This window comes from Schistocerca serialis, chromosome 2 (assembly GCF_023864345.2).
Source record: "Schistocerca serialis cubense isolate TAMUIC-IGC-003099 chromosome 2, iqSchSeri2.2, whole genome shotgun sequence".
Classification (NCBI taxonomy): Eukaryota; Metazoa; Arthropoda; class Insecta; order Orthoptera; family Acrididae; genus Schistocerca; species Schistocerca serialis.
In genome coordinates, this window is record NC_064639.1 from 908,930,012 (window position 1) to 908,955,182 (window position 25,171).

Sequence of the window (25,171 nt, forward strand, 5' to 3'; positions counted from 1 at the left end):
TCGAGAATGAAAATGGATATAGCTCTCCTTTCATCAGTAAGACCGATTTCAATAAGTTAGCTATATTTTGTGTGTAGAAATGCATGCCATAAAATGCACCAAACATGAACTGTCAAGTGACTGCACTTTTCACTGCAAACTTTCTGGAATGTACACAGTAACCTTTACTTGGAAATTCATTATCAAGCTGTGACGTCAGACTGTAAAATGTGAAAAATCATTTTTTTTTAACTGAATAATTTCTTCAAAGATGAATCAGAAAGACTTTGTAGCAGAGACTGTGCACAAATGTTGAGATGGTGGTTTTTAATTTTTTAGGTGAAAGGCAAAAGTTCTACTGAGAAACCAACTATAGAGATGGATCTAACTTTGCTTCATCTATATAAAATAACTTTTTTTGGGTACATCGGATGACTTGAAATTTCCCTTCCTGTGTATCATATGTATCGTATGACACAAATTGCATGGGACAGCCAGCACTCCATGTTGTGCCAGGCAATACAACAGAGGTGTTGTGTTACTGTTGTCCTGGCGTGAACCAGTTAACATGCTTCCACTATGTTTCTGTGCACTCTGTTGATGCAGGTTGCTTCTGCATCATGTTGCAAGTTACATTGCATGTAGTATCACATATCATATCATCTCAGTGAGAACCATATCAGATAGGCATTGAAACATTGCTATATATCATATGATGCAAGGCAAGGCATAAATGGGAAATCAAAAGGAGTGTGGAAACCTAAGGTATGTGACATATCACACAAAAGTAGATTTCATATTGCAAGAATACATTATCAGTGTTAAAGATTAATGGAAATCCCTTCATAAATACATTAAAATTAGTATCATGCTTCTCACCATTTAATGGAGATGCTGAGTCGCAGATAGGCCCAACGAAGAGACTGTCTGAAAGTGAGCTTTTGCCCAACAAGGCCTTTGCCAAATACACACACACACACACACACACACACACACACACACACACACACACACACACACACACACACACACACGACAGCTTCTGGTAGCTGAAGCCAGACTGCAAGCAGCAGTGCATGATGGGAGAGGCAACCAGGTGAAGGGGGTAAGGAGGAGGCTGGGGTAGGGATAGCAAGGTAGAAAATAGGGGTGGGGGACAGTAAAGTGCTACTTGTGGGAACATACAGAGATGAATGGAGGGAGGGTAGGACAGCTAGGTGCTGTCAGGAGATTAGACAGAGGGATGGGGGAAGGAGGAGGAGGGGAGGGGGTAGCAGAAAAGTAAAAAGTCTGAAAGTGCATTGGTGGAATAGAGGGCTGTGTAATGCTGGAATGGAAATAGGAAAGGGGCTAGATGGGTAAGGACAGTGGCTGAAGAAGGTTGAGGCCAGGAGGGTTATGGGAACATAGGATATATTGCGGGGATAGTTCCCACCTATGCAGTTCAGAAAAGCTGATGTTGGTGGGAAGGATCCAGATGGCAATGTTGGAAGGGTAATTACGGTCTGTCTCAATGAGACCCTCGGTATTGTTTGAGAGGGATTGTTCATCAGTACAGATACAATTGCCATGGGTGGCCAGGCTGTATTGAAGGGACTTCTTGGTAAGCAATGGGTGGCAGCTGTCTAAATGGAGGTATTGCCAGTGGCTGGTAGGTATGACATGGACAGAGGTACTGATGCAGCCACCTTTGAGGTGGAAGTCAATGTTGAGGAAGGTGGGAGAGAAAATGTTGAGGTTCTGAAGGAGTGGGGATAGGGTGTCCTCGCCCTCAACCCAGATCACAAAGATGTCATCAGTGAATCTGAACCAGGTGAGATGTTTGGGATTCTGGGTGTTTAGGAAGCATTCCTCTATACGACCCATGAATAAGTTTGCATAGGATGTTGCCATGCAGGTGCTCATAGCTGTACCTCGGATTTATTTCTAGGTAATGTCTTCAAAGAAGATGTTATTGTGGCTGCGGATATATTTGGTCGTGGTGACTAGGAAGGAGTTGGTTGGTGTGGAATCTGTAGGGCATTGGGAAAGATAGTATTCAATAATAGTTAGGCCATGGGCATTAGAGATGTTAGCGTAAAGGGAGGTGCCATCAATAGCGACAAGCAGGGCACCAAGTGGAAAAGGAACAGGAACTGTGGAGGAAGTGGTTGGTATCTTTTATATACACGACTGTCCAAAATCAAAGCAACAATTGGACATTTTGCATGGTTGTGTTTATTTTGCCACAAAACAGTAAAAACAGATGATAGTAAAGTAGGAACAATGTAAAGAATACATAACGTGATCAAATGAAACGTGCATAATATTTACTTACTTACTCACTGGTCATACCGGACTCGAGAGTCCATTACCGCAGCAACGTATTTTCGCCATCTGTCCCTGTCTTGGGCTATTTCCTTCCATTCACCTTCAATACCTAGGCTCCTCACATGAGCCTTCACATTGTCCTCCCATCTACACCTCGGTGGGGTGGGAGCCCACACAGAGGCATACCGACAATCCTTCTTTCCACGAACAATACGAGAATGGAATAGATGGGAGAACCGATAGAGGTACTCAAGGTACCCTCCGCCACACACCGTCAGGTGGCTTGCGGAGTATGGATGTAGATGTAGATGTTTCCCCACAGGACGTTTTCCTTCTAGGTGCCCTACCAGTACTCTGCGAGCTGCCCTGCCCTCATCCATTCGAGCTACGTGACCCGCCCATTGCAGCCTACGTGATTTAATAATACTGATTATGTCAGGGCTTGAATAGAGTTCGTGAACCTCTTCGTTATGCAGTTTTCACCACTCTCCACTTATGTCATCCCTCTTTGCTCTGAAAATTTTCCTCAAAATTTTGTTTTCAAATACTCGAAACGGCTTTTCATTTTGCACACAGAGAGACCAAGTCTCACACCCATACAGCATAATTGGTAGAATAATAGTTTTGTATATTCTAATCTTTAAATTCCTAGACAATATCCGTGATGAAAGTAATCTATTCAGTGAGAAGTAGCACACATTTCCCACCCATAATCTCTTCTTCAGTTTGGATTCAATCTCATTTCTCGAAGTGATGTCCACGCCTAGATACTTAAATGTGTTCACTTTTTCAAACTGCATGTCTCCAACTCTTAATATTTCCTGATCTACTGCTGTTGGCATTCTAGTAGTAACCAGGTATTTAGTTTTGTTTTCACATGCATAATGGTAGACAAAAATGTTATTCATTTTTTTCCATTTTAACAGATTTGCACACACATTCTGACAACTGGTAAATGTGCTGAGTATGGGGTGTGACCGCCACTGGCACCAATAGAGGCCTGATAATGATGGGACGTGCTGTGAATGAAGTCATCAATCTAATGTTGAGGCAATAATGCCCATTCTTCCTGCAGAGCTGCTCAGAAGGCTTGGAGAGTGGTTGGTAATTGCTGATGTGATGCAACCCATCTCCTTAGTGCATCCCAGACATGCTCTGTGGAATACAAATGATCAGGCCACACCATGCATGCAATATTTTCTATTTCCATAAAAACATCAAGAACCCATGCTCTATGAGGTTGAGCATTATCATCCATCAATATGAAGTAAGGCCCATAGCATCTTGCTACAGCCACCCATGATATCCCAAGATCTCCTCATGACAACTGACAGCAGTTAAATTTTGTTGATTCACCTGTACAATTTCATGAAGTGTTGTAGTGGTCAACATAATCCCTGCCCACAATATTAGGAATCCTGCTCAATATCAGTCTCTTTCCACAATGTGTGGGTCCTGAAATTGTGTTCCGTGTGCCATCCAGATGCAAATCCCTTGAGAATCACTCTCCAGACCAAATCGGGACTCACCTGTGAAAAGAACATTGGCCCACCTTTTGGCCTTCCAGGTGGTATGTTGACGGCTCCACTCTAGACATTCCATTCTGTGATGACAAGCCAGAGGTAAAAATACAGCAGGTCTCCAACAACGAAGGCCACTCTATTGAAGCCTTCTGTACACAGTTTACCTTGATACAACACATCCAAGGGATGCTGCGTGGTCAGATGCCAGTTGCAGTGCAGTAGTAAAGCGGCACCATCATGCTCTAACAGTCCACTCTTTCTTATGTCACATGTGGTCGGTCCTGTCTTGGTCTCCTGGATACAGTTTTGGTCTCTATAAACTATCATCTCAACCAAGAAACAATGTAACACTTCACATTAAGCCATCAGACCACATCAGTTTGTGACTCTCCTGCTTCCATTCTTCCTATGGCCTTCCACAGCAGAGATTCTGTAGGCATCTTCTCTGTGTCATACTGCACCATCTGTGACTGTGTACACAGCAATTATGGATGTGGAACTACCCTCCACTTGATAGGTGCCCTAATGTCATTGTTGTCATAGTTGCCCATTGATTAGAATGCTATCTTCCATGCAGAACATTATTGTAACATCTGTTGACAGTTTGTATGATTAAATTGTGAATTAGACACAGGATGGGGAAATAGCAGTTTGTTGCTTTAACTTTGGACATCAGTGTAGGAGGGTAGGTTGTGGGTAATGGGCTGAAGGTGTTGGTCTATGAAAGGAGAGATTCTCTCAGTGAGGCACAATTCTGGCCACAATAGGGCATCGTGGGTGGTTGGGTTTATGGACTGTGGGAAGCATGTAGAAGGTAGGAGTGTGGGGAGTGGCAGGGATGAGGACAGAGATGGACACTGGGGAGAGGTACTGGGATGGGTGTAAGGATTTGAGGAGAGACTGAGGGTTCTGCCGGGTTTCTGGAATGGGGTCACTGTGGTAGGATTTGTAGTTTGATGAATCTGGCAGCTGGTGGAGTCCTTTTGCCAGGTAATGTGTGTGGTTCATAACAACGGTAGTGGAGCCTTTGTCAGCAGGTAGGATTATAAGTTTGGGGGATCAGGTTTTAGGTGATGGATTGTTGTTCTTTCTGTGGATGTGAGGTTAGTTTGCATTTTGGATTTGAATAATGATGATGAGGCATAGTTCAAAGTTAAGAAATTTTGGAAAGTTAACAGGGGTGATTTGGGGGCAGTGGGATTGTTTCATGATTGGATATTGGAGTGAACTGAGTCAGACAGGATTCAACATTGGTCTTTGGTTGAGTCTGATTGTTAGGGTTGGTAGCAAAAAACTATTTCCACTGTTGGGGCCGAGGGAAGGAGAGAAGATCTTTAAAAGTCCTGAACAACTGAATTTGGGAGAGGAGCAAAAGATGGGGCCTTAGTCTGATGCGGGACTAAGACTTTTGGAGGAAAGATTCATGACTGTGTTTTGGGTGTGTTTAGGTTCTGGATCCTGTGTCATGGCAGGAGGGAGTTTTTGATGGTGGGGTAAATGCAGTAGGTCTGTGAGACAGGGTTTGTCAGCTGTGAGGGGACGTGGGGGAGGTTTGGAGGTTGTTATAGAGATGGTGGATAGTGGTAGTCCAAGACAGGAGTAGGAAGTGAGCAGTATGGAGAGTTTTTTGAGGTGACGTTATGCATGTTGCTCGAGTTCCCACAGGGCAAGAATTTCAATGGGTGTTATGGGATTCAGGAATTTGGGACTGTATAGCAGTAGAATTTTAAGGATGGAGAGAACGTATAGCAAGGAGGTTTGGGCCTGATTGGTATGGTTTTGCAGAACTATGTTCATGAGGGTTAACAATTGATGGAATCTGAATGGGTGGAGGTCATTGTGGAAGAAAGGGTGGCAGTGGGAGATGCCCTGCTCATCACTATTGTTGCCACCTCCCTTTACACTACAATACCTAATACACATGGTCTTACGGCTATTGAACACTATCTTTCCAGTGCCCGACAGACTGCAAACCAACAACCCCCTTCCTAGGCACCATGACCAACTATATCCTCACCCACAATTACTTCTCCTTTGAAAGCATTACCTACAAAAAAAATCTGGGGTATGGCCATGGGCACATGCTTGGCGCCATCATATGCCAACCTGTTCATGGCTGTATAGAGGAATCCTTCCTAAACACCCAAACTCTCAAACCCCTCACCTGGTTCGGATTCATTGATGGCATCTTTGTGATCTGGATTGACGATCAGGACACCCTATCCACACTCCTTCAGAACCTCAACATCTTCTTCCCCATTTGCTTCACCTGGTCATACTCAACCCAACAAGCTACGTTCCTCAATGTTGACCTCCACCTCAAAGATGGCTACATCAGTATCTCTGTCCTTAGCAGATCTACCAACCGCCAGTGTACCTCCACTTTGACAGCTGCCATCCTTTCCATACCAAGAAGTCCCTTCCATAGCCTAGCCACCCATGTCTGTCACAACTGTAGTGACGAGCAGTACCTCCAGAAATATACCGAGGGTCTCGTTGAGGCCTTCAGAGACTATAATTACCCTCCCAACCTTGCACAGAAACAGATCACCTGTGCCTTATCTTTCCAGTCACCACCACCTCCCAAAGACCCACCATCAGCCACAGAGGAGTATTCCCCTCAGGACTCAGTACCATCCTGGACTGCAGAAACTGAATTACATTCTCTGCCAGGGTTTTGACTAGCCTTGTCATGTCCTGAAATGGGAAATGTCGTACCCACTATCCTTGGGCATGACAACCAACGAGCTGTCTGTCCGCATAAATGGCCCCTGACAAACTGTGGGCAAGAAAGAGCTGGACCATGCTGTTGCTGAGCATGCCTCCCAACATGACTTTCTTCATTTCAGTGACTGCTTCTCAGCCTGTGCTACCTGGATCCTTCTCACCGATACCAGCTTTTCTGAACTGCACACATTGGAACTCTCCCTGCACTATATGTTGTGTTCCCCTAACCCTCCTGGCCTCAACCTTCTTATCCATCTAGCCCATTCCCTGTTCCCATTCTGGCATAGCGCAGCCATCTGTTCCACCAAAGCATCCTCAATCTTTTTATTTCTCTCATTTTCTGCTGTCCCCCCCCCCCCCCCCCTCTCTCCCAGCTCTCCGTATAACTTCCTGAGCGCACCTAGCTGTCCTGCCCTCTCTCCACTTCATCCCTGTATGCTCCCACAAGCAGCACTTTACCACTCCCCACTGCTGCCCTGCTATATTTCCCCACCCTCAGTCTCCTCCTTACACTCTCCACCATGTTGCCTCTCCCATCATGCACTACTGCTCACAGTCTGGCTTCAGGTGCCAGAGACTGTGATCATGTGTGTGTGAGTTGTGTTTGTGTGAGTGTACGTGTGGGTGCAAGTTTTGTGTTTTTGACAAAAGCTCACATTCTGACAGTTTTTTTGTTATGCCTTCTGCAATTCAGCATCTCCACTATGTGGTGAGTAGCAACTATCCTTTTCATAATTTCTTACATTCCATTCTGGATTTTCCATTGTTTAAAATTAGCATTGACGCCTGTCACATTATACATGGTTTTCTAGTGAGCTTACTGAAAGGTTACCCTGAAACTGTCTGTTGACTGTTCATTAATTACTCTATCTGCTTTCCATGATACCACTTCACTGTAATCAAGTAAGCTATTAATAATGATTAGCTGGACGTTATGGTCAGGGGAAACATTTTTGTCATTGACGAAGTGTTCACTTACAAATTTTTTGTCTGTTAATGCACTGTGAAAATCTTATTCGGAAATTAACAACAGAACTCAGGTTATAGGTGTTGATACAGATCTGACTGCTGAAGAATGTTCTTAACAATGTCTATCTGAAACATTTGTCAAGCTGTACCTAGTTTCCTGTGGACTCCATATAACTGGGTTTACTAAGTGGCTCTTTCCCTTTTTTTATTGTTATTGTGTGCAGTTTCTGTGTTTCAGGTATTTGCCCGGAAGGAGAATCTGGTTAACCACTCTTGTTTTGGTGCTGATAAATCAAACTTTTTAGTTTGTACTTTCTGCCACAAGACGTTCAGCACAAAACTGATGCTTAGAAAACATATGGTGAAACATATTGGTAAAAAATTGTTTTTTGTTTTTAATGACTTACCTTTACTGTGTTACACTTAACTTGATTAAGCATGTGTAGTTTTATGGTAGTTAATTATGAATGCAGTTTCTGTTAGATAATTTACTTCATTAGTGAATATGTTGACTCATTCCACATTCCTAAAGATTTTCCTTACGGTGTGTCCCTTGCGATATGCTGAACTAATGAGGTCTAGACAGGAATTTCTCTGATATTGAGAGAAACTGTAACTGAGAAGAAGCCAAATTGAACAGGTTGCTCTCTCAAAAAGAAAGAGTCTTGTGACATATATAAGTGAAATGGTGGGAACCGGTGAATGATTGTTTTTGGGGAGCACATGTAGTATTCCTTATGAAAAGTTAGTTTTTAACCACTTCATGTAAGATCTTTGTTAAATGTTAAAGAATATTATGTACAAGTATGATGAAGTGCCTTCTTGTTACATGCAGTTTTCATTGGTGTGTTTGCTGCACAGAAGTAGTAGCTTCTTTTAAGTGTGAGGGTGGTTTGAAAAGTTCTCGGAATCACCACGAGAGGTCAGCACTAGCGCAATGAGTTGTTCACGTAATATTCATAGGACTGTTGCATGTAAACACATACCACATCAGTACTCTTGGAAGAGAGCTGTGGCAGTGACATGGCTCTGTTATTCCCTTGAAATTACTTGTGGAAGGTCGAAGAAATCGAGATTCGAGCAGTGATTAAGTACTTCGTAAAGAAAGGTATGACAGCAAAGGACGTTCATGCTGATTTCCAGAATACATTGGAAGACTCTGCTACTTCATATTCAACTGTTGCCAAGTGGACACATGAATTTAAATTTGGTCAGAAGAACTTAGATGATGATCTGCGCAGTGGTCGGCCAAGATGTGTCACTGCTACAGAAATCATTGCAAAAGTGCACAAAATGGTCATGTAGGATCGCCAATTAAAAGTGAGTGAAATTGCTCACGCTTGCCATACATCATTTCAAAGGGTATATCACATTTTAACTGAAGAATTAGAAATGAAAAAATTGTATACAAGATGAGTGCTGTGACTCTTGATGGTGGATCAAAAACGCGTGAGAATGGACATATCGAAACAATGTTTGACCCATTTTAGAAGAAACGAACAAGATTTTTTGCATTGGCTTGTGACCAGAGATGAAACTTAGATGCACTACTATACCCCAGAAGCAAAGCAACAATCAGAGCATTGGAAACATGTTGATTCTCTGCCACCAAAAAAGCAAAGCCAATTCCTTCGGCGGGAAAGGTCATGGCATCAGTGTTCTGGGATGCGAAGGGGATTCTGTTTGTAGATTATCTCCCCACTGGGCAAACAATTACTGTAGAATACTATTCTAACCTCCTGGACAATTTGCAACAAAAGACCCGCAAAAAAAGGCCAGGTTTAGCAAGGAAGAAATTCGATCTTCCATCAAGACAATGCGCACCCGCACACGTGCCGTCGCCATGGCAAAATTACACAAAATAAGGTATGAATTGTTAGCACACCCAACTTATTAACCTGATATGGCTCTGTCAGACTTCGTCTCTTCCCTAAACTGAAAATTTTTCTTGGTGGACAAAGATTCACTTCAAACGAAGAATTGATAGCTGGAGTTGACAACTATTTTGCAGGCCTGGAGGAAACTCATTTTCGAGATGGGATCAAGGCACTAGAACATTGTTGGACCAAGTGCATTACTCTATGAGGAGACTACATTGAAAAATAAAAAGTTTCAGTGATATAAGTACTTTTTTTCTGTTCCATTCCGATAACTTCTCAAACCACTCTAATAGTTGCCTATTGTCCTGTCACTGAACTAACCTTAGCCAAACAACATAATGCTTAAATCTGTTTGCATCCTGCAAGTGATTTCACCACACAGAGGCAGGATTGGGTAGCAGAAGCCAAATACACTAGGCTAATTTTGAGCTGTGATAGCTACAATTTTGAGATGATAAAAGGTTGGCTGGACACTTAACGAGATTCTGAACGTGTTATAAGAGAAGAGCTACGTTTGGTATAACATATTTTAATGTACCAAACAATAATTACACTTGAGTTCTTTTATTTTACCCACATAATTAAATTAAACAAAGAGTGAATCAAGGCACACTTATAATACATTCAGTTGATCTCTGACCGGGACTAACATTGGAACTAACTGCTCTCCACATTGATTAGGGTTCTGAGATACATAGGTGAGACTTAGGCTGGCAGTGAAGCTGTGGGCTTACCTAGGCTGCCTGAGAGTCTCTTACTGGCTATTAATTCTCAGCTAGACTCATAACTACTCTAAAAGGCTTCAGAGCCTCTCATAAGATGACTCCTTAAATCATTGTTAATTCTTCACTGATTCTTGGACCTCCTGTCCACAGATTTATATTCTGCTCTGTGTGATGTCAGACATGTCCAGTGTCATATCGAGGGATGTTCACAGTTCATAGAATGTCTTGTGATATCTCCAAAAAATTGCTGCCTTATGTGGTCTACCATCTTTTCCAAGCGTTCCTTCTCTCTTTGACATCTTTATCTTATTTCCCTAGTCTGCGAGCTCGGATCAGTGCTTCTGTTGACAACTGTATTTGAACTGCAGCTCAACCAGAGTTCATTCTGGAACACTCAGCGTATGTCCATAACCCTTTGATGGGCTTCTCTGAATACAGAGAAGTCAATCAAATCCAGCAGCTCTAGCTGAGCCTTCATTGATCTTTACTAATGCTTGCCATATTTTAGAGATGCAGATATGTTGCACGTATGTGACAGTATTAATGACAGTGAGTTTCTTAATAGAATATTTACAATAGAAAATTGAATGTAACATTTTCATAATTCTTAGCAAGAAGCTAACTGACAACTGAACCCATCATTGTAGAGTTGTCTAGAGCATTTTTATTATAAATACTTCATAACTGACTTTAAGATAGCCGAGAATGCTATATAAGCCAAAAATGGGATGTAAAAAATGGCAGTATAGGTAGTCATGAATGAATAGTGAAAGTATCTGTATTTCGTAGCCATATTGTCGCAGCTCTGTAGTATTGTAGACAAGCACAAAACACCTTTCTCTGTGGAATTTTCTATTGAGAGCTGAATATAGTGCATTTTGAATGTTATTGGGATGCGTGTGTAGGCTACAAAATTATTTGATTTCATTCAGTTCATGATATAATTTACTTTGATCCATTTCACAGTATATACAAGTTTGGCACTTGATTATAACTGAATAATTTAGTATGTGCTTTGACACATCATTAATGAGAAGTAAGAAAAAACTCTAAAACCCTGTCTAATAATCTACACTGTGTGCCTCTTTTGATCTGGAATCCTTAGTATCTCCGCTTTTTGCTACAACAGCAATAGTAGATATATATTTTCTTAATTTATTCCATTTAACCACTTAAGTCAGTATTTTTCATTGACTCACCTCTGCTTCAATGGATAATTTGCCCTCGTGGAGGCTGATGCAGTCTCAACACAGGCCTTGCTCATTATTGAAAACATATCTTTGTGAATTATAATTTATGAACAGAAATTAAAATGGATTATGATAAAATAGAATGTATGTTTGAAAATGATTGCAGGTTAGATGGACAATAAAATATATTGTACTAAAAGTGATTGCAAATTTTCCCCAAAGACAAAACATCAATTTGTGAAAAGTTTATGTCATGTAATGCATTGGGAGTAGTTAGGAAATTCTTACATGTTAGACCAAAAATAACGAAAGAAAACATGTAAATAAAATTTAATGAAAAGTTAAAAAATGAATGGAAACTTGGCATATGAAGAAATGTGTTGTGCAGCATGTGATTGCAAATTTTCTCTGAAAACTATATGTCAGTTTTTGCAAATTAAAGTTCATCTTGCATGTGAAATATTTTAAAATATAGTGATACATGCAAGAGAATTTCACATTCTGCACACCAGAGAGAGGTCTCTTTTTGAAAGCCTCTCCTCATGAATGTTCGGAGAGACAACAAACCTCACATTGTTCTGCAACATGTACATACACATACAACATGTACACACCCTACATATACATAACATGTTGGTTGGACATACAACACACCTCACACTGTTCAGTAACACATATGCACAAATACTACATTTAAAAACCTTGCATATACATAACATTTTCATTTTTGGCTTGGACATCATCCTCCGTGATAAATTAAAATGATTCCAATCCCCCGGTTCTGACCAAGGTTTTCAAAAGGTTTCCCTTGATTGTAAGGCATATGCTGGAACTGGTAAGCTGTGCTTGCATTTGTTCCCAATTGGGATCACCTATCTGCCCCACTATCAGCTTGTGTGATAACTTGCTGAATAGAACCGTGACCCTTAATGGGCTGGATCTTGAACAGCCCCCTCCTCTCCTACGAGTGAAGAATGAAAGTAGGAAAAAAATGCATATTCCACACCTCCTTGTTAGTGTTTTCTTTGTTGTGCTTTGTAAAAAGGCCAGAAAATAACTGTCCGTAAGACAAGTCACTTTTGGCATTTTAAGTGGGCGTCCAACTGGTCGTTTTAGTGGAGAGGATACAACCAACTATTCACCGAAAATAATCATGAACTAAAATTTGATTTTTTTGTCACCATATTTTTTTTAATACAGGATGTATACATTGAAGCTTGTAGTGTACTATAAATAGTGAAAAAGCTTAGCTTTGTAACTTACAACCCTCTACCATTTTCTTGTTGTGATCCATGACAACAGGTGGATTTTGCATGTCATCACTGTTTGGATTTACTTAACAAATGTGATGTCATGGAACGTAGCGGCCATTACTACATCTCTCTTGTCCATCCATTTGAACATCTGCTTGTTTCTGTATGCATCTGTGTTTTCTTCCTTCTTCAGTTGTTCATTTTCCATGAATTTTGGGAACTCCTTCCCATAAAGGAGAGGAGCGCAGAAAGATAGGCAGGTGCATTGACAGAGGGCAGCAAACAAAGAGAGTGGGAGACAAGAATGGTGAGAAGATGATAGGACAGGAGGGGTGGAAACTGTTTGGTGTAGGGTATGGGGACAGTAGGTTACCGTAGGTTGAGGCTGGGATAATTACGGGAGCAGAGAATGTGCTGTAAGGATAACTTCCATCTTTGCAGTTCAGAAAAGCTGGTGGTGGATGGGAGGATCCAGGTGGCTTGAGTAATGAAGCAACCACTGAAATACAGCATCTGCATGTTGTGCCACAGGGTGGCCAATTTTCCTCGTGGCCACAGTGTGGCAGTGGCCATTCATCCTGGCGGACATCTGGTTGGTAGTCATACCAATATAAAAAGCTGTGCAATGACTGGCAGAGCTGGTAATGACATGTTTGATTTCAAAGGTGGCCCATCCCCTGATGGGGTAGGATAAACCTGTGATAAGATTGAAATAAGAAGTGCTGAGTGGGTGGGTTGGGCAGGTCTTGCACCTGGGTCTTCCACAGAGATATGATCCTTGTGGTGGGGGTTGTGATTGGGAGTAGTGTAGGGATGGACTAGGATGTTGTGAAGATTGAGTGGGCAACAGAATACCACTGTCGGAGGGGTGGGGGGATTTTGGGTAGCATGACCCTCATTTCAGGGCATGATGATAGGTAAAGGATGTGATTCAGGTGTTCCGTCTGGGGTGGTACCGTGTGATGAAGGGAGTACTCCTTTGTGGCTGGTTCTAGTTACTGCAAATACTCTGTCGCTGGGTGTATGAGGAATGAGTGGTGGGTTTGGAGTGTCAAAGACATTGGGAAAGTAGTATTCAATTGTGTTAAGACCACAGGCATGAGGAATGTTGGTATATACAGAGGTGGCATCTACAGTGATGAGTAGGGAACCAGGAGGTAAAGGGGTGGGGATGGTGGAGAACCACTGAAGGAAATGGTTGGTATATTTGACAAGAGAGGCTAGATTATTAACAGTTGATTGTAGGTGTTGGTCAATGACAGCTGAAATTCTTTCAGTGGTGGCACAATAACCAGCCATAATGGGGCATCTGGGGTTGTTTGTTGAATTTTGGGAGCATGTAGAAGGTGGTTGTGTTGGGGTATCATAGGGGTGAGGAGGGAAATGGATTCAGGGGAAATTTTCTGGGAAGAGCATAATGTTTTAAGCAGACATTTGAGGTAGTATTGGACTTCTGGGATGGGATCACTCTGGCAGAGTTTATAGGTGGAGAAGTCAGGTAATTGGTGGAGACATTCTGCAGGTAGTCACTGTGATTCATAACAACAGTGGTGGAACCTTTGTCTGCAGGCAGGATTTGTTTTGAAGTTGTGTATGGGTACTATTTCTTCTGCTGAAAGGTTTGTGTTCTGAGGAAGGGACCTGCAGAAGATGGTGAGCCTAAATTGGAGGTAAGGAGTCTCTGGAAGGCGACCAGCAGGTGGTTTGCTGTGGGAGGTGGGAGGGGGGTGGGGGTGGGGGAGGAGGATCATGGTTGGATGGTGGCAAGCACAATGTGAGGCAGGATTCAATGTTGCAATTACACTGATTTTGGTTAGAGGGACTGAGGGCCAAGACATCCTATCTTCATTCCTTCACAACATCAACACCTTCTCTCCCGTCTGCTTCATCTGGTCCTCCTCAACCCAGCGTGCCACCTTCCTAGACGTTGACCTCCTCCTCTCTGACTGTTCCACTTGCACCTCTGTTCACATTAAACCCACCAACCACCAACAGCACCTCCACTTCAACAGATATCATCCCTTCCACACAAAAAAATGTCTCCCACACAGCCTGGCTACCCAGAGGATGTGTATTTGCAGGACAAGAACTCCCTTGCCCAGTATGCTGAGGGTTTCATGAAGGCCTTCACAAATAAGTCTGCAAACAGATCTGTGCCTTTTCACCTCACAACTCCAATTTCCCACTACCCCCAAGAACCAGCCACAAAGGAGTGTCCTCTTTGTCACCCAGTACCACCCTGGACTGGAACAACTGAACCACAGACTTTGCCAGAGCTTTTGTTACCTATCATCATGCCTTGAAATGAGGGACGTGCTACACGAGAACTTCCCTTCCCTCCTAAAGTGGTGTTCTGTCACCAATCCAACCTCCACAACAGTCTAGTCTGTCCCAATGCCACTTCCAATCCCAACCCCTTGCCACGAGGATCGTATCCCTGTGTAAAAGCCAGGTGCCAGACCTGCCCAATCCACCCACTCAGCACTCCCTATTCCAGTCCTGTCACAGGTTTATCCTATCCCATCAGGGGCCAGGGCCACCTTTGAAAGCAGCCATGCCATTTACCAGCTCTGCTTCAAACATTGCACAGCTTTTTATATTGGTATGACTACCAACCAGGTTGAATGGCCACTACCAAGCAGTAGCCAAGAACAAAGTAGACCACCCTGTGACACAACATGAAGCTTGACATAACTTGCTTCAGTTCAATGACTGCTTCACTAGCCGAGCCATCTGAATGCTCCCCTCCACCACCAACTTTTCTGAACTGTGCAGTTGGGAGCTATTCTTACAACACATTCTCTGCTCCAGTAATTACCCCAGCCTCAAACTGCAGTAACATACTGTCCCAAATGCTCCACCCAACAGTTTCCACCCCCTCTGTCCTATCATCTCCTCCCAATTCTAGTCTCCCACTCTCCTCATTTTTCACCCTCTGCCAATGCACCCACACATCTTTCCCTGATGCTGTCCTCTTTCGCTCCTTTTTTTGCCCACCTCCCGCCCACAACCTCCTGACACTGTGCCTGTTGTCGTGCTAGTCCCTGTACACATCGCCAGACAATTTTCCTCTCTCCCTCCACCCGTAGACTACTATCCCCCCCCAGATTGCTGCTTCCATCCCACATAACAGTTACATTCTGCCTCGAGCTGCCTGAGTTGGCAGTCATGTGTGAATGAGATGTGTTTGCTTGTGTGTATGAATGGTGTGTGTTTCTCTGTTTCTGATGAAGGCTGTGGCCGAAAGCTTTGTGTAAGTGCCTTTTATTTATACATGTCTGCAACTTAACATGTCATCTCGATGTTAAATAGCCAACTATCTTTTTCTACACTGTTGATATTCCTACCTGGCTTTCCTTCCATCCTACAACCCTGTGATGTTTTCCTATGTTATTCTTCTCTATAGCATTGCTCTTCTCAGTATCCTTTGTGTCTCTTCTTTCCTGTGTTTATTCAATACCTTCAAAATCATGTCTGCTTCCAAGTCCCACAGTATCAACAACTGTCCACACACAACACAAACTTCATGACCATGTGGATTGTTGTTGCAGAATCTGATGACCCAGTTTCTTTCTTCTCATAGTTTTAATTATATCTATTCCTATTGATCCCACCTCATTCCTTATCCTTTTTTTCAGAATGGTTGAAAACTATGAAGTAATTAATTAGGGTTTTCAAGATTTTGTGTAATGTCCATCTTAACCCTTGAGCGGGCATGCTGTTTCTCATAACACAAGCAGGCATACTTGATACTCTCTATGCATGTCAAGAGTAGCTGTCTCTATGTTACCAAGGTAATCATGTACGAGAAAACTCACAGTTTAGTCTTAGTTTAATTAAACACTAGTAAAATAAACTTACATTATATGAACTAAAGCATTGTTTAATTAAATAATAATAAAATAATCTTTAAATATATCAATATGTTGCCACATACAAGTGTTACCCCACAGTAGTGACCCACTCAAAGCATTAAACAGTCCAGTTGGATCAGATCCCAGTGTGCTGCAGCTCATGATCTAGATCATTTTCTTCCATGGGTCATAAATTTTTTTTCTCACATAGCTATCTGTTTATTTTATATTACTGACTCTCACATGGACGTATGACAACAGAACATATCACTGTGTTAGCTGAAGCAATGATGAAGGAATAGGTGTGGACTTGAAATTGTAAAACAACAGTGGTATGGTAAAAGACAATGTTATTTGTGGTTGGCACACTTTACACACAGGTGCACCCACTCAAGGGTTTATAAATGTATTGTAAATTAATTCAATATGAAGTTTAGTGCAAATTTTGAATGAATCTTCTATGCATTAAATCAATGAATTAAAGTTGAAACTAATAATAAATTAAGATTTTGCTTCAGATTCTTATATTTATAGAAGTTCCTTTCATAGCAGGTGGTTTTTCATGCACCAAATACCTGAACAAAGGTTCTGAAAAGACTGCTACTGGTAACCAGTCACCACCGCAGCCCAAACCATTACGATGCCCAATTTGCCGCCGTGAATTTCGATACCGTAACTTGTGCAGACACTTACAACAACACAGAAAGTTGCGACCTTGTAGATGCTGTGGCCGCAGTCTTCCTGGCAATATAGCTCTTCATGAAGCCTATTGCTCTCAGGTATGTGAAAAATGACATATTTTATTTGTTGTTGTGGTCTTCAGTCCTGAGACTGGTTTGGTGCAGCTCTCCATGCTACTCTATCCTGTGCAAGCTTTTTCATCTCCCAGTACCTACTGCAACCTACATCCTTCTGAATCTGCTTAGTGTATTCATCTCTTGGTCTCCCTCTACGATTTTTACCCTCCACGCTGCCCTCCAATACTAAATTGGTGATTCCTTGATGCCTCAGAACATGTCCTATCAACCGATCCCTTCTTCTGGTCAAGTTGTGCCACAAACTTCTCTTCTCCCCAATCCTATTCAATACTTCCTCATTAGTTATGTGATCTACCCATCTAATCTTCAGCATTCTTCTGTAGCACCACATTTCGAAAGCTTCTATTCTCTTCTTGTCCAAACTATTTATCATCCATGTTTCACTTCCATACATGGCTACACTCCATACGAATACTTTCAGAAATGACTTCCTGACACTTAAATCAATACTGGATGTTAACAAATTTCTCTTCTTCAGAAACGCTTTCCTTGCCATTGCCAGCCTACATTTTATATCCTCTCTACTTCGACCATCATCAGTTATTTTGCTCCCCAAATAGCAAAACTCCTTTACTACTTTAAGTGCCTCATTTCCTAATCTAATTCCCTCAGCATCACCCGACTTAATTAGACTACATTCCATTATCCTTGTTTTGCTTTTGTTGATGTTCATCTTATATCCTCCTTTCAAGACACTGTCCATTCCGTTCAACTGCTCTTCCAAGTCCTTTGCTGTCTCTGACAGAATTACAATGTCATCGGCGAACGTCAAAGTTTTTATTTCTTCTCCAACATTGAAAATAATCAGTGTTTGAAAATATAATATTGGTGAATAAAAAATATACTCACCAAGCAGCAGCAGCAGAAAAAAAAACACACACATAAGGATAAAGAAGTCCACAACCTTTCAGAGCCAATGGCTCCTTGTTCTGACAGAAGTTCTGGAGGGAAAGGAAGGGAGATGAAGAAAGAAGACTGGCAAGGTTTAGGAAGTAAGGAGAGTTACAGAACCCTGGGTCTGGGGACGGATGGGACACGAAGGATAGATTGATTGTTCGTGTCTGCACTGGATGAGAAACCCTGGTGTTCTGGGCAGTTTCTCTGTGGCTCTCCCCTTTTCCTAAACCTGGACAGTCCTTTTCCTTCATCCCATTCTCTTTCTTGTCAGTACTTCTGCCAGAAGAAGGAGCCACAGGCTCCAAAATCTTGTACATATCCATGTCTTTTATATGTTTTTCTCCTGCTGCCATATTTTATTATAAATATGACAAGTAACAGGCTGCATAAGTTGAATCACATTGTACTGTTTGTTCGTTATGTGTTCCATTGATCAGTCTCATGGTAACCATTGTAATGTGGAACATCTCAAGTGCATAAGAAATACACACGAGTAAGATTTTTATTTTTTTTTTATTTTTTCTTGAAGCTTAAAATTTTTATTATCTACTCCATTCCCTTAAATGGCACAAAATGCCTGTACTATACCTACAGGTTTGTTTATTCCTCTACAAGAATTCATCTAAGGTAATGAAGGAATTGTCAGGGAGACATGATTTCAATTTATTTTTAAAACTGTTACTGCTGTCTGTCAGACATTTTATTTCATCTGGTAATTTAGCGAAAAGTTTTACAGCAGCATATTTTACCCCTTTCTGTGCCAAAGAGAGGTTAAGTAGAGGATAGTGTAAGTCTTTCTTTCTTTTGGTATTGTAATCATGAATGCACTGTTGTTTTTAAACTGGTCCATGTTGTTGAGAACAAATTTCATTACTGAGTAAATGTACTGTGAGGCTGCTGTAAGAATTCCTAATCTTTTAAAGAGATGCCTACAAAATGTGCGACTATGAGCCCCACACATTATTCTAACCACTTTCTTTGGAGCAGTGAATACTTTTTGCCTAAAATAAATGCATAAATAAATAAATAAATACTTTTTGCCTAAGTGTTGAGTTACCCCAAAATATTATTCCATATGACATCAGAGAGTGAAAGTATACAAAGTATCTTAGCTTGCTAATTATTGTAACCTCAAAATTGGAAATTATTCTTATTGAAAAATTTGCTGAACCTAGTTGCTTTAGGAGATCCATAATATGAATTTTCCAATTAAGATTCTCATCTATATGTACATCAAAAAACTTAGTATGCTCTACCCTGGCTACTGACTTCTGTTGATGTGTTATATTTACTGAAGGAACTGTACTCTTGCACTAGAAAATTGGATGTACTGTGTTTTTTCAAAGTTCAGAGCAAGCCCATTCACAGAAAACCAATTAGTAACTTTTCCAAAGACATTCTTTGTATAATTTTCTATTGGAGTTTCTTTAATGGATTAACAATTATGCTTGTATCTTCAGCAAACAGTGTCAGTTTAGCTTCTTGTTTCAGATAAGAAGCGAGGTCATTCACATATATCAAGAACAGAAGGGGCCCATGATCGAACCCTAAGGAACACCTAATGTAATTTCACCCCAGTTAGATGAAGGGGAAACTTCCTTAAATTACTTAAACCATATAAAGAAACTTACGATATGGCTTAAACCACTTATATGCTGTTCCATTTATACCATAGAATTGTAATTTCTGTAACAAAATGTCAAGATTCATACAATCATACGCTTTGGATAAGTCACAGAAAATTCCTGTTGGTGACATTTTACTATTAAAGACTCTATTATGTTGGCAGTGAAATTATATATTGTTGTCTCAGTGGAATACCATTCTTGAAATTCAAACTGTAATTTACTAAATATCCCATTACTGTTGAGATGGCTAACACTCTTGAGTACATTACTTTCTTGACGATTTTTGAAAATGCTTTAAGCAAGAATACTGGCTGGTAATTATTGACATCTGTGGTATCCCCTTTTTTGTAGAGAGGCTTGATAATGGCATATTTTAACCTGTCTGGGAAAATATCTTGAGTTAGTGATACATTACAGATATGACTCAGAACATTAGCTGTGACGGCTTCACATTGTTTTAATATGTTGTTAGAGATGTCATGTACCACAACGGAACATTTATTTTTCAAAGATTTAATGATTTTCCTTATTTTACAAGAGGTTGTTAGATGAATATTAATCTGACTAGGATTTCTCAAAATTGACTCTTCAATATACTGCTTGGCTTTTTCACCAGTTGTTTCACCTACACTTAAGAAATGGTTGTTAAGTACATTAGCTTCTTGTGTACTGTTGGTTAAGATGGTCTCATTCTCTTTAATAGTAATGCTACCTACCCCGGTGGTTACATTTCCTCTCTCTCCTCTAACAATATTCCATACTCATTTGATTTTATTGCCGAGTTGTTAATTTCATCTTTAATATACATGTTTTTTGATTTTCTGACAGCTTTTCTCAGTATGTTCCAATAATTTTTATAGTGTACAATTGCTTCTGGGTCTTTACTGATTCTTGCTGCCCCATAAAATTTTCTTTTTCTTTCTGAAGACACTTTAATACCTGCAGTGATCCAAGGTTTCTTTGAAAACTGTTTGGTGTTACATTTAGTAATTTTTTTGGGGCAACAGTGTTTAAAAATGGGTATAAATTTACCAAGAAATATGTTGCATTTATCATTGACATTTGGCTCATTATACACATCTCCACAGTTAACATTTCTTAAACTTTCTCTACAGTACTCTAAAGATATTGGGGTGACCAGCCTTAGACTTTTACTTAATGGTTTCAGAGCTGTACACCACACTAAGTTTTGTAAGTTAATCAGTTGTGCATCTTGGTCTGATAATCCATTTATCACAGGGAAAGCATGTGTTAGTCTTACATCCTCTTGCTGTACAAATGTGTCATCTATTAGCGTGCTACTGTCTTGAGTTATATGTGTAGGGAAATTGATCACTGATTCTAAGTTTTATGTTATTAATAACATTGCTAGTTCACTTTTTCTATTAGAATTGCTTAGAAAGTTTTCATTGAAATCGTCACAGATTAATAACTTCTTTTTGTCTAACAGACAGGATAATAGGGATTCAAGCTTTTTTATGAACACTTTCAATCTTCTAATGGGAACCTGTACACTGTTGCTACATAGCTAGCTGTAGTTCACATGCACAAACTTCAAAGTGCTGATTGACACAAAATTTGCTTAATTCTACCGTTTTGTACTTGTGCCCTTGTTTTGTGTAAATGGCAACTTCTCCTTTATCTGTTCTAGATCTGCAAGTGTAAGATGCAAAATTATACCCATTTATACTGACGCTTTCCATCCCCACAGTTACATGGTGTTCAGACAAAGTATATCAATCTCATTCTTATGTTTGAGATCATCTAAACATACTGATAGCTCATCTACTTTATTTTTTATTCCCCTCTTATTTTGATGAAGGAAATTGATACTACCCTTTGCTTTATCTCTCTTTAATGTACATGAAGCTTCTATTTTTCTTGGTTATTGTCTGTCTGGACTTAGGCTTTAACCCAAAATACCTATCTGGCTGGTACCATTAACCACAAGGATCATCCCTTGTGTGACCAAGGATCCCCTTTACAGTATCTGCTAATAGAGAAGCTGGTTTAATTGAACTAACCAGGATATGTCCAAGTGCCCAATACAGACATCCACACTGTGAAACTATTAGTAAGAATAAAGATAACAATATTTTTGATTCACTTTATGTGGGGAACAAATGTGGATGGGCTGGTCACCAACTTACACAGCAGAACAGAACTGTGAATCGAAACTACCTTGCTCTGGACTACTTGTATGAAGTGTGACCCAAAAACTGACTGGTTGCACATCTTGCCAATATCTGTGGACACTGAGAAGCTAGTGTAAAAGGGGTATAGTTCTTAACAGCCCAGATGACACATTCAAGCTCACATGCAAATTCTGATCTAGGTAACAGTATACTGGGAACAGTGGATTCAGAGAACTTGGAAAATGGCTTTAGCCAACAGATCGTGGCCAGCTTCTGCACCCACATTTCACTACATTAAATATAACTGAATATGTAATGGCATGGGGTATAGAAAAGCAATTTATTTGTGAACAATAAATTGAAGAAGTCTAAGATCCAAATGCAGTGTAAGGTATTTGGAAGAGAATTTTAGTAAAGCCAAATAAGACAGAGGAGGCTTTTAACAGCTGGAGAAAAATAAAATAAAAATCAAGACCAAATATAATGAAAATCAAAACATATCTTTAAATACAGAGAAATATAGGAGGAGTGGAATTCAGGTGTAGGCTTTGTTTTAAACAAGAAAATCAGAAGCACAGTTACAGATATTGAAAGGAACTCTGATATAATCACTAGACTTGTTAAAGAAGAAGAAGATATTCCATTATATATTGTGCAGTTCTCTGCACCAGTCTCCGCATATTATGGTAAGGAGGTAGACTTCTATGAAGAGTTACAGTAACTGATAAATAACAGAAAATCTCACCACAAGATGAGGGGGATTCTAATACAGAAGTAGGATAAATGATTTGTTGTTAGAAAACTTTGAGTATTACTCCAGAAATGAGTGATCTACGTTAGTAAAATTTGTTGAGATGCATGTGTTTGTCATTAATACATTCTTTGAGAAGAAAGCAAATTTAAAATAAACATTACAAGGACCAAATTGAACTAACATTGAAATTGACTATATTTTATCAAACATTAAGATATTGTCATGGATGTCACTATTGTGCACCTCTTTAGAATTTTAAGTGATCATAGAATAGTAAAGTATGGAGTAAAAGGAGACATGGCATAGAAAGAAAAGTACTCATCAGGCAAGTAATCAGAATAGTAGCTTATGAGGATTTATTCAAGAATAAGAAGGCATAACAGGTTAAATAAGACAAATAGTTCAGCACCTTAGAAAATGAAAACATAAAAAAAGAGGCAGTTATGATGTGGTATCCAAAATATATAATTAATTAAAATTGCTTTGCATTACCTACATCTCATTTTTCACATCACCTTCAAAGTAGTCCCTCTGGGAGTGAAAAGACCAATTATAATGTTTCTGTCCCCTTGGTAGTCTATCCTGTGGAAATCTTTCTTTTATAGTGTGTGTGATTCATTTCCCTCAGTTTATCAGGCCTTCACCCCTTCAACTTGTTTTGGATGGTGGATGAGGGAACAACTGTACATATAGTATTTTTGGCCTAGGGGATTTCTATTGTGGTAATTTTTGCCTGGTTTCAAGATCACAGCTTTACAGTCAACTTTCGTAATCAAAGACTATCCTTGAAAGAAAGTTTGGAACATCTTGAAGCAGTTGTTAAGTACCTTGCAGACTTACCATCTTGTAAGAGTTATGGTCAAACTTCTCCACAATCCTTCTAATTTTCAATTCTTCTGGTGGAATACATTCACATTTACCATAACTTACTCTCAAGATGTTGCAGTAGTCATGTATGGTCTATCTACAATGTAGCAGAATGAGATCCCTGACTTTCCATCCGCTTTCTGGTGTGATGCTGGTTAATAGCTGACCACATTGATGAGAATTTAAACTGGAATGGGAGGGGGGGAATTGGAACTCCTAAAACAACTTAGTTCAATGACGTTTGCACTTAGAATCATTGCAAATCTTGAGGAGAGGCAAATTTCTTAAGTTCAATATTGTGCATATTTTCATTCAATAATGTCATATGGAATAATGCTCTGGGGTAACTCAACTTTAAGAGTGGAAGCGCTCATTGCACAAACACATGCTGTAAGAATAATATGTAGTGCTCACCCATGACCACCTTCTAGACATCTGTTTAAGGAGGTAGGCATTTTGAATACTGCCTCACAGTATATTTATTTCCTCATGAAGTCTATTGTAAATAATTCACTGCAGTTCAAATGAAGCAGTGATGCACATAATTATAATACTAGAGGAGAAAATGAGATTATGCTACATAAGTTGTCTTTAGCACAAAAAGGGATGCACATTCCTGCCACCACAATTTTTGATTACCTGTCCAGGACACCTCATTACAATTAATTTTACAAATATTCCACAGAACATGAAACTAAGTAATTAACTAACCTGGGACAGTCATCATTATCTGTTGACCTTTGCCTATATATGAAATGCTTATGCCAGTGATGTTCTTATGTCTGACCTGTCTCCTAAAGCTTGTTGCAGATTTGTGGATTTCTGCTGTGGTTTTCCCAAGCTTAAAACAAAACTTAATGCAGACACACTGCTCTTTGAAGTTGCCATCGTAAAATCACAAACTCGCAGAAACATGACAATGGAAATAACCTCACCAACAACTAACCAAATCACTCAGTTCTCAGCCACTTGCTACACTGATTCAGGAAGGGTGTATGGGCAGGTGTCTAACAGTGTTTCAGTGTACTCATAGCCATTTGCATGAAAAATTAAAATTTTGTGAACTTTTGAATACCACCTTGTATTTAATGAAGAAACTTAGTGAACAACAAAAGTTGTTAGAAGTAAGAAGAAGGCAAAATCTGAAATTAAACTGTAGATAACTATGGGAACATTACTGAATATGCCATATTAAATGAATTATTTGGAAATGTATTCGAAAAGATGAGAGAGTAAAAGATGCAAAACTGATGAGAGAAACTATTGAGAACACTAAGAGGGTGAAGAAAGCCAAATCATAACTTATATTTGGTAGATACCACATTTATGGCAGATGGAGCAGTAAATAACAAGAGAGAGAAAATCCTTGGATAAATCTTCTATTCTGCAGCAGTGTGAATGCTGTTTTGAAACTTCCTGTCAGATATAAATTGTGTGAAGTATTAGAACTTGACTCCTTTGCCCTGCCTTTCACAAGTAGTGCTCTTAGACTGAGCTATCGAGGCATGACCTGTGAGTTGCTTCAGTTCTGCAAACACCCCCTGCTGCTTTCCAAATGGCACATTCATTCAGTTAGTCAAATAATGGAAAATCGAGGAAGGAATGTAACAGTATTATGAAAAGGAAAGTTGCTACTCACCATATAGCGAAGATGCCGAGTTG

General features: G+C 40.2%; 1 protein-coding gene across 2 annotated transcripts in view; it reads left to right on the forward strand.

Moving 5' to 3' along the window:
* The window catches only part of LOC126458266 (uncharacterized), a 275,178-nt gene that overhangs the window by 148,296 nt on the left and 101,711 nt on the right, over positions 1-25,171 (forward strand). For both annotated transcript variants that reach the window (XM_050095191.1, XM_050095192.1), the window contains 2 exons: positions 7,747-7,882; positions 16,960-17,189. In XM_050095191.1, coding sequence (XP_049951148.1) covers positions 7,747-7,882; positions 16,960-17,189 — 366 coding nt within the window. The remainder of the gene's footprint in view (positions 1-7,746; positions 7,883-16,959; positions 17,190-25,171) is intronic.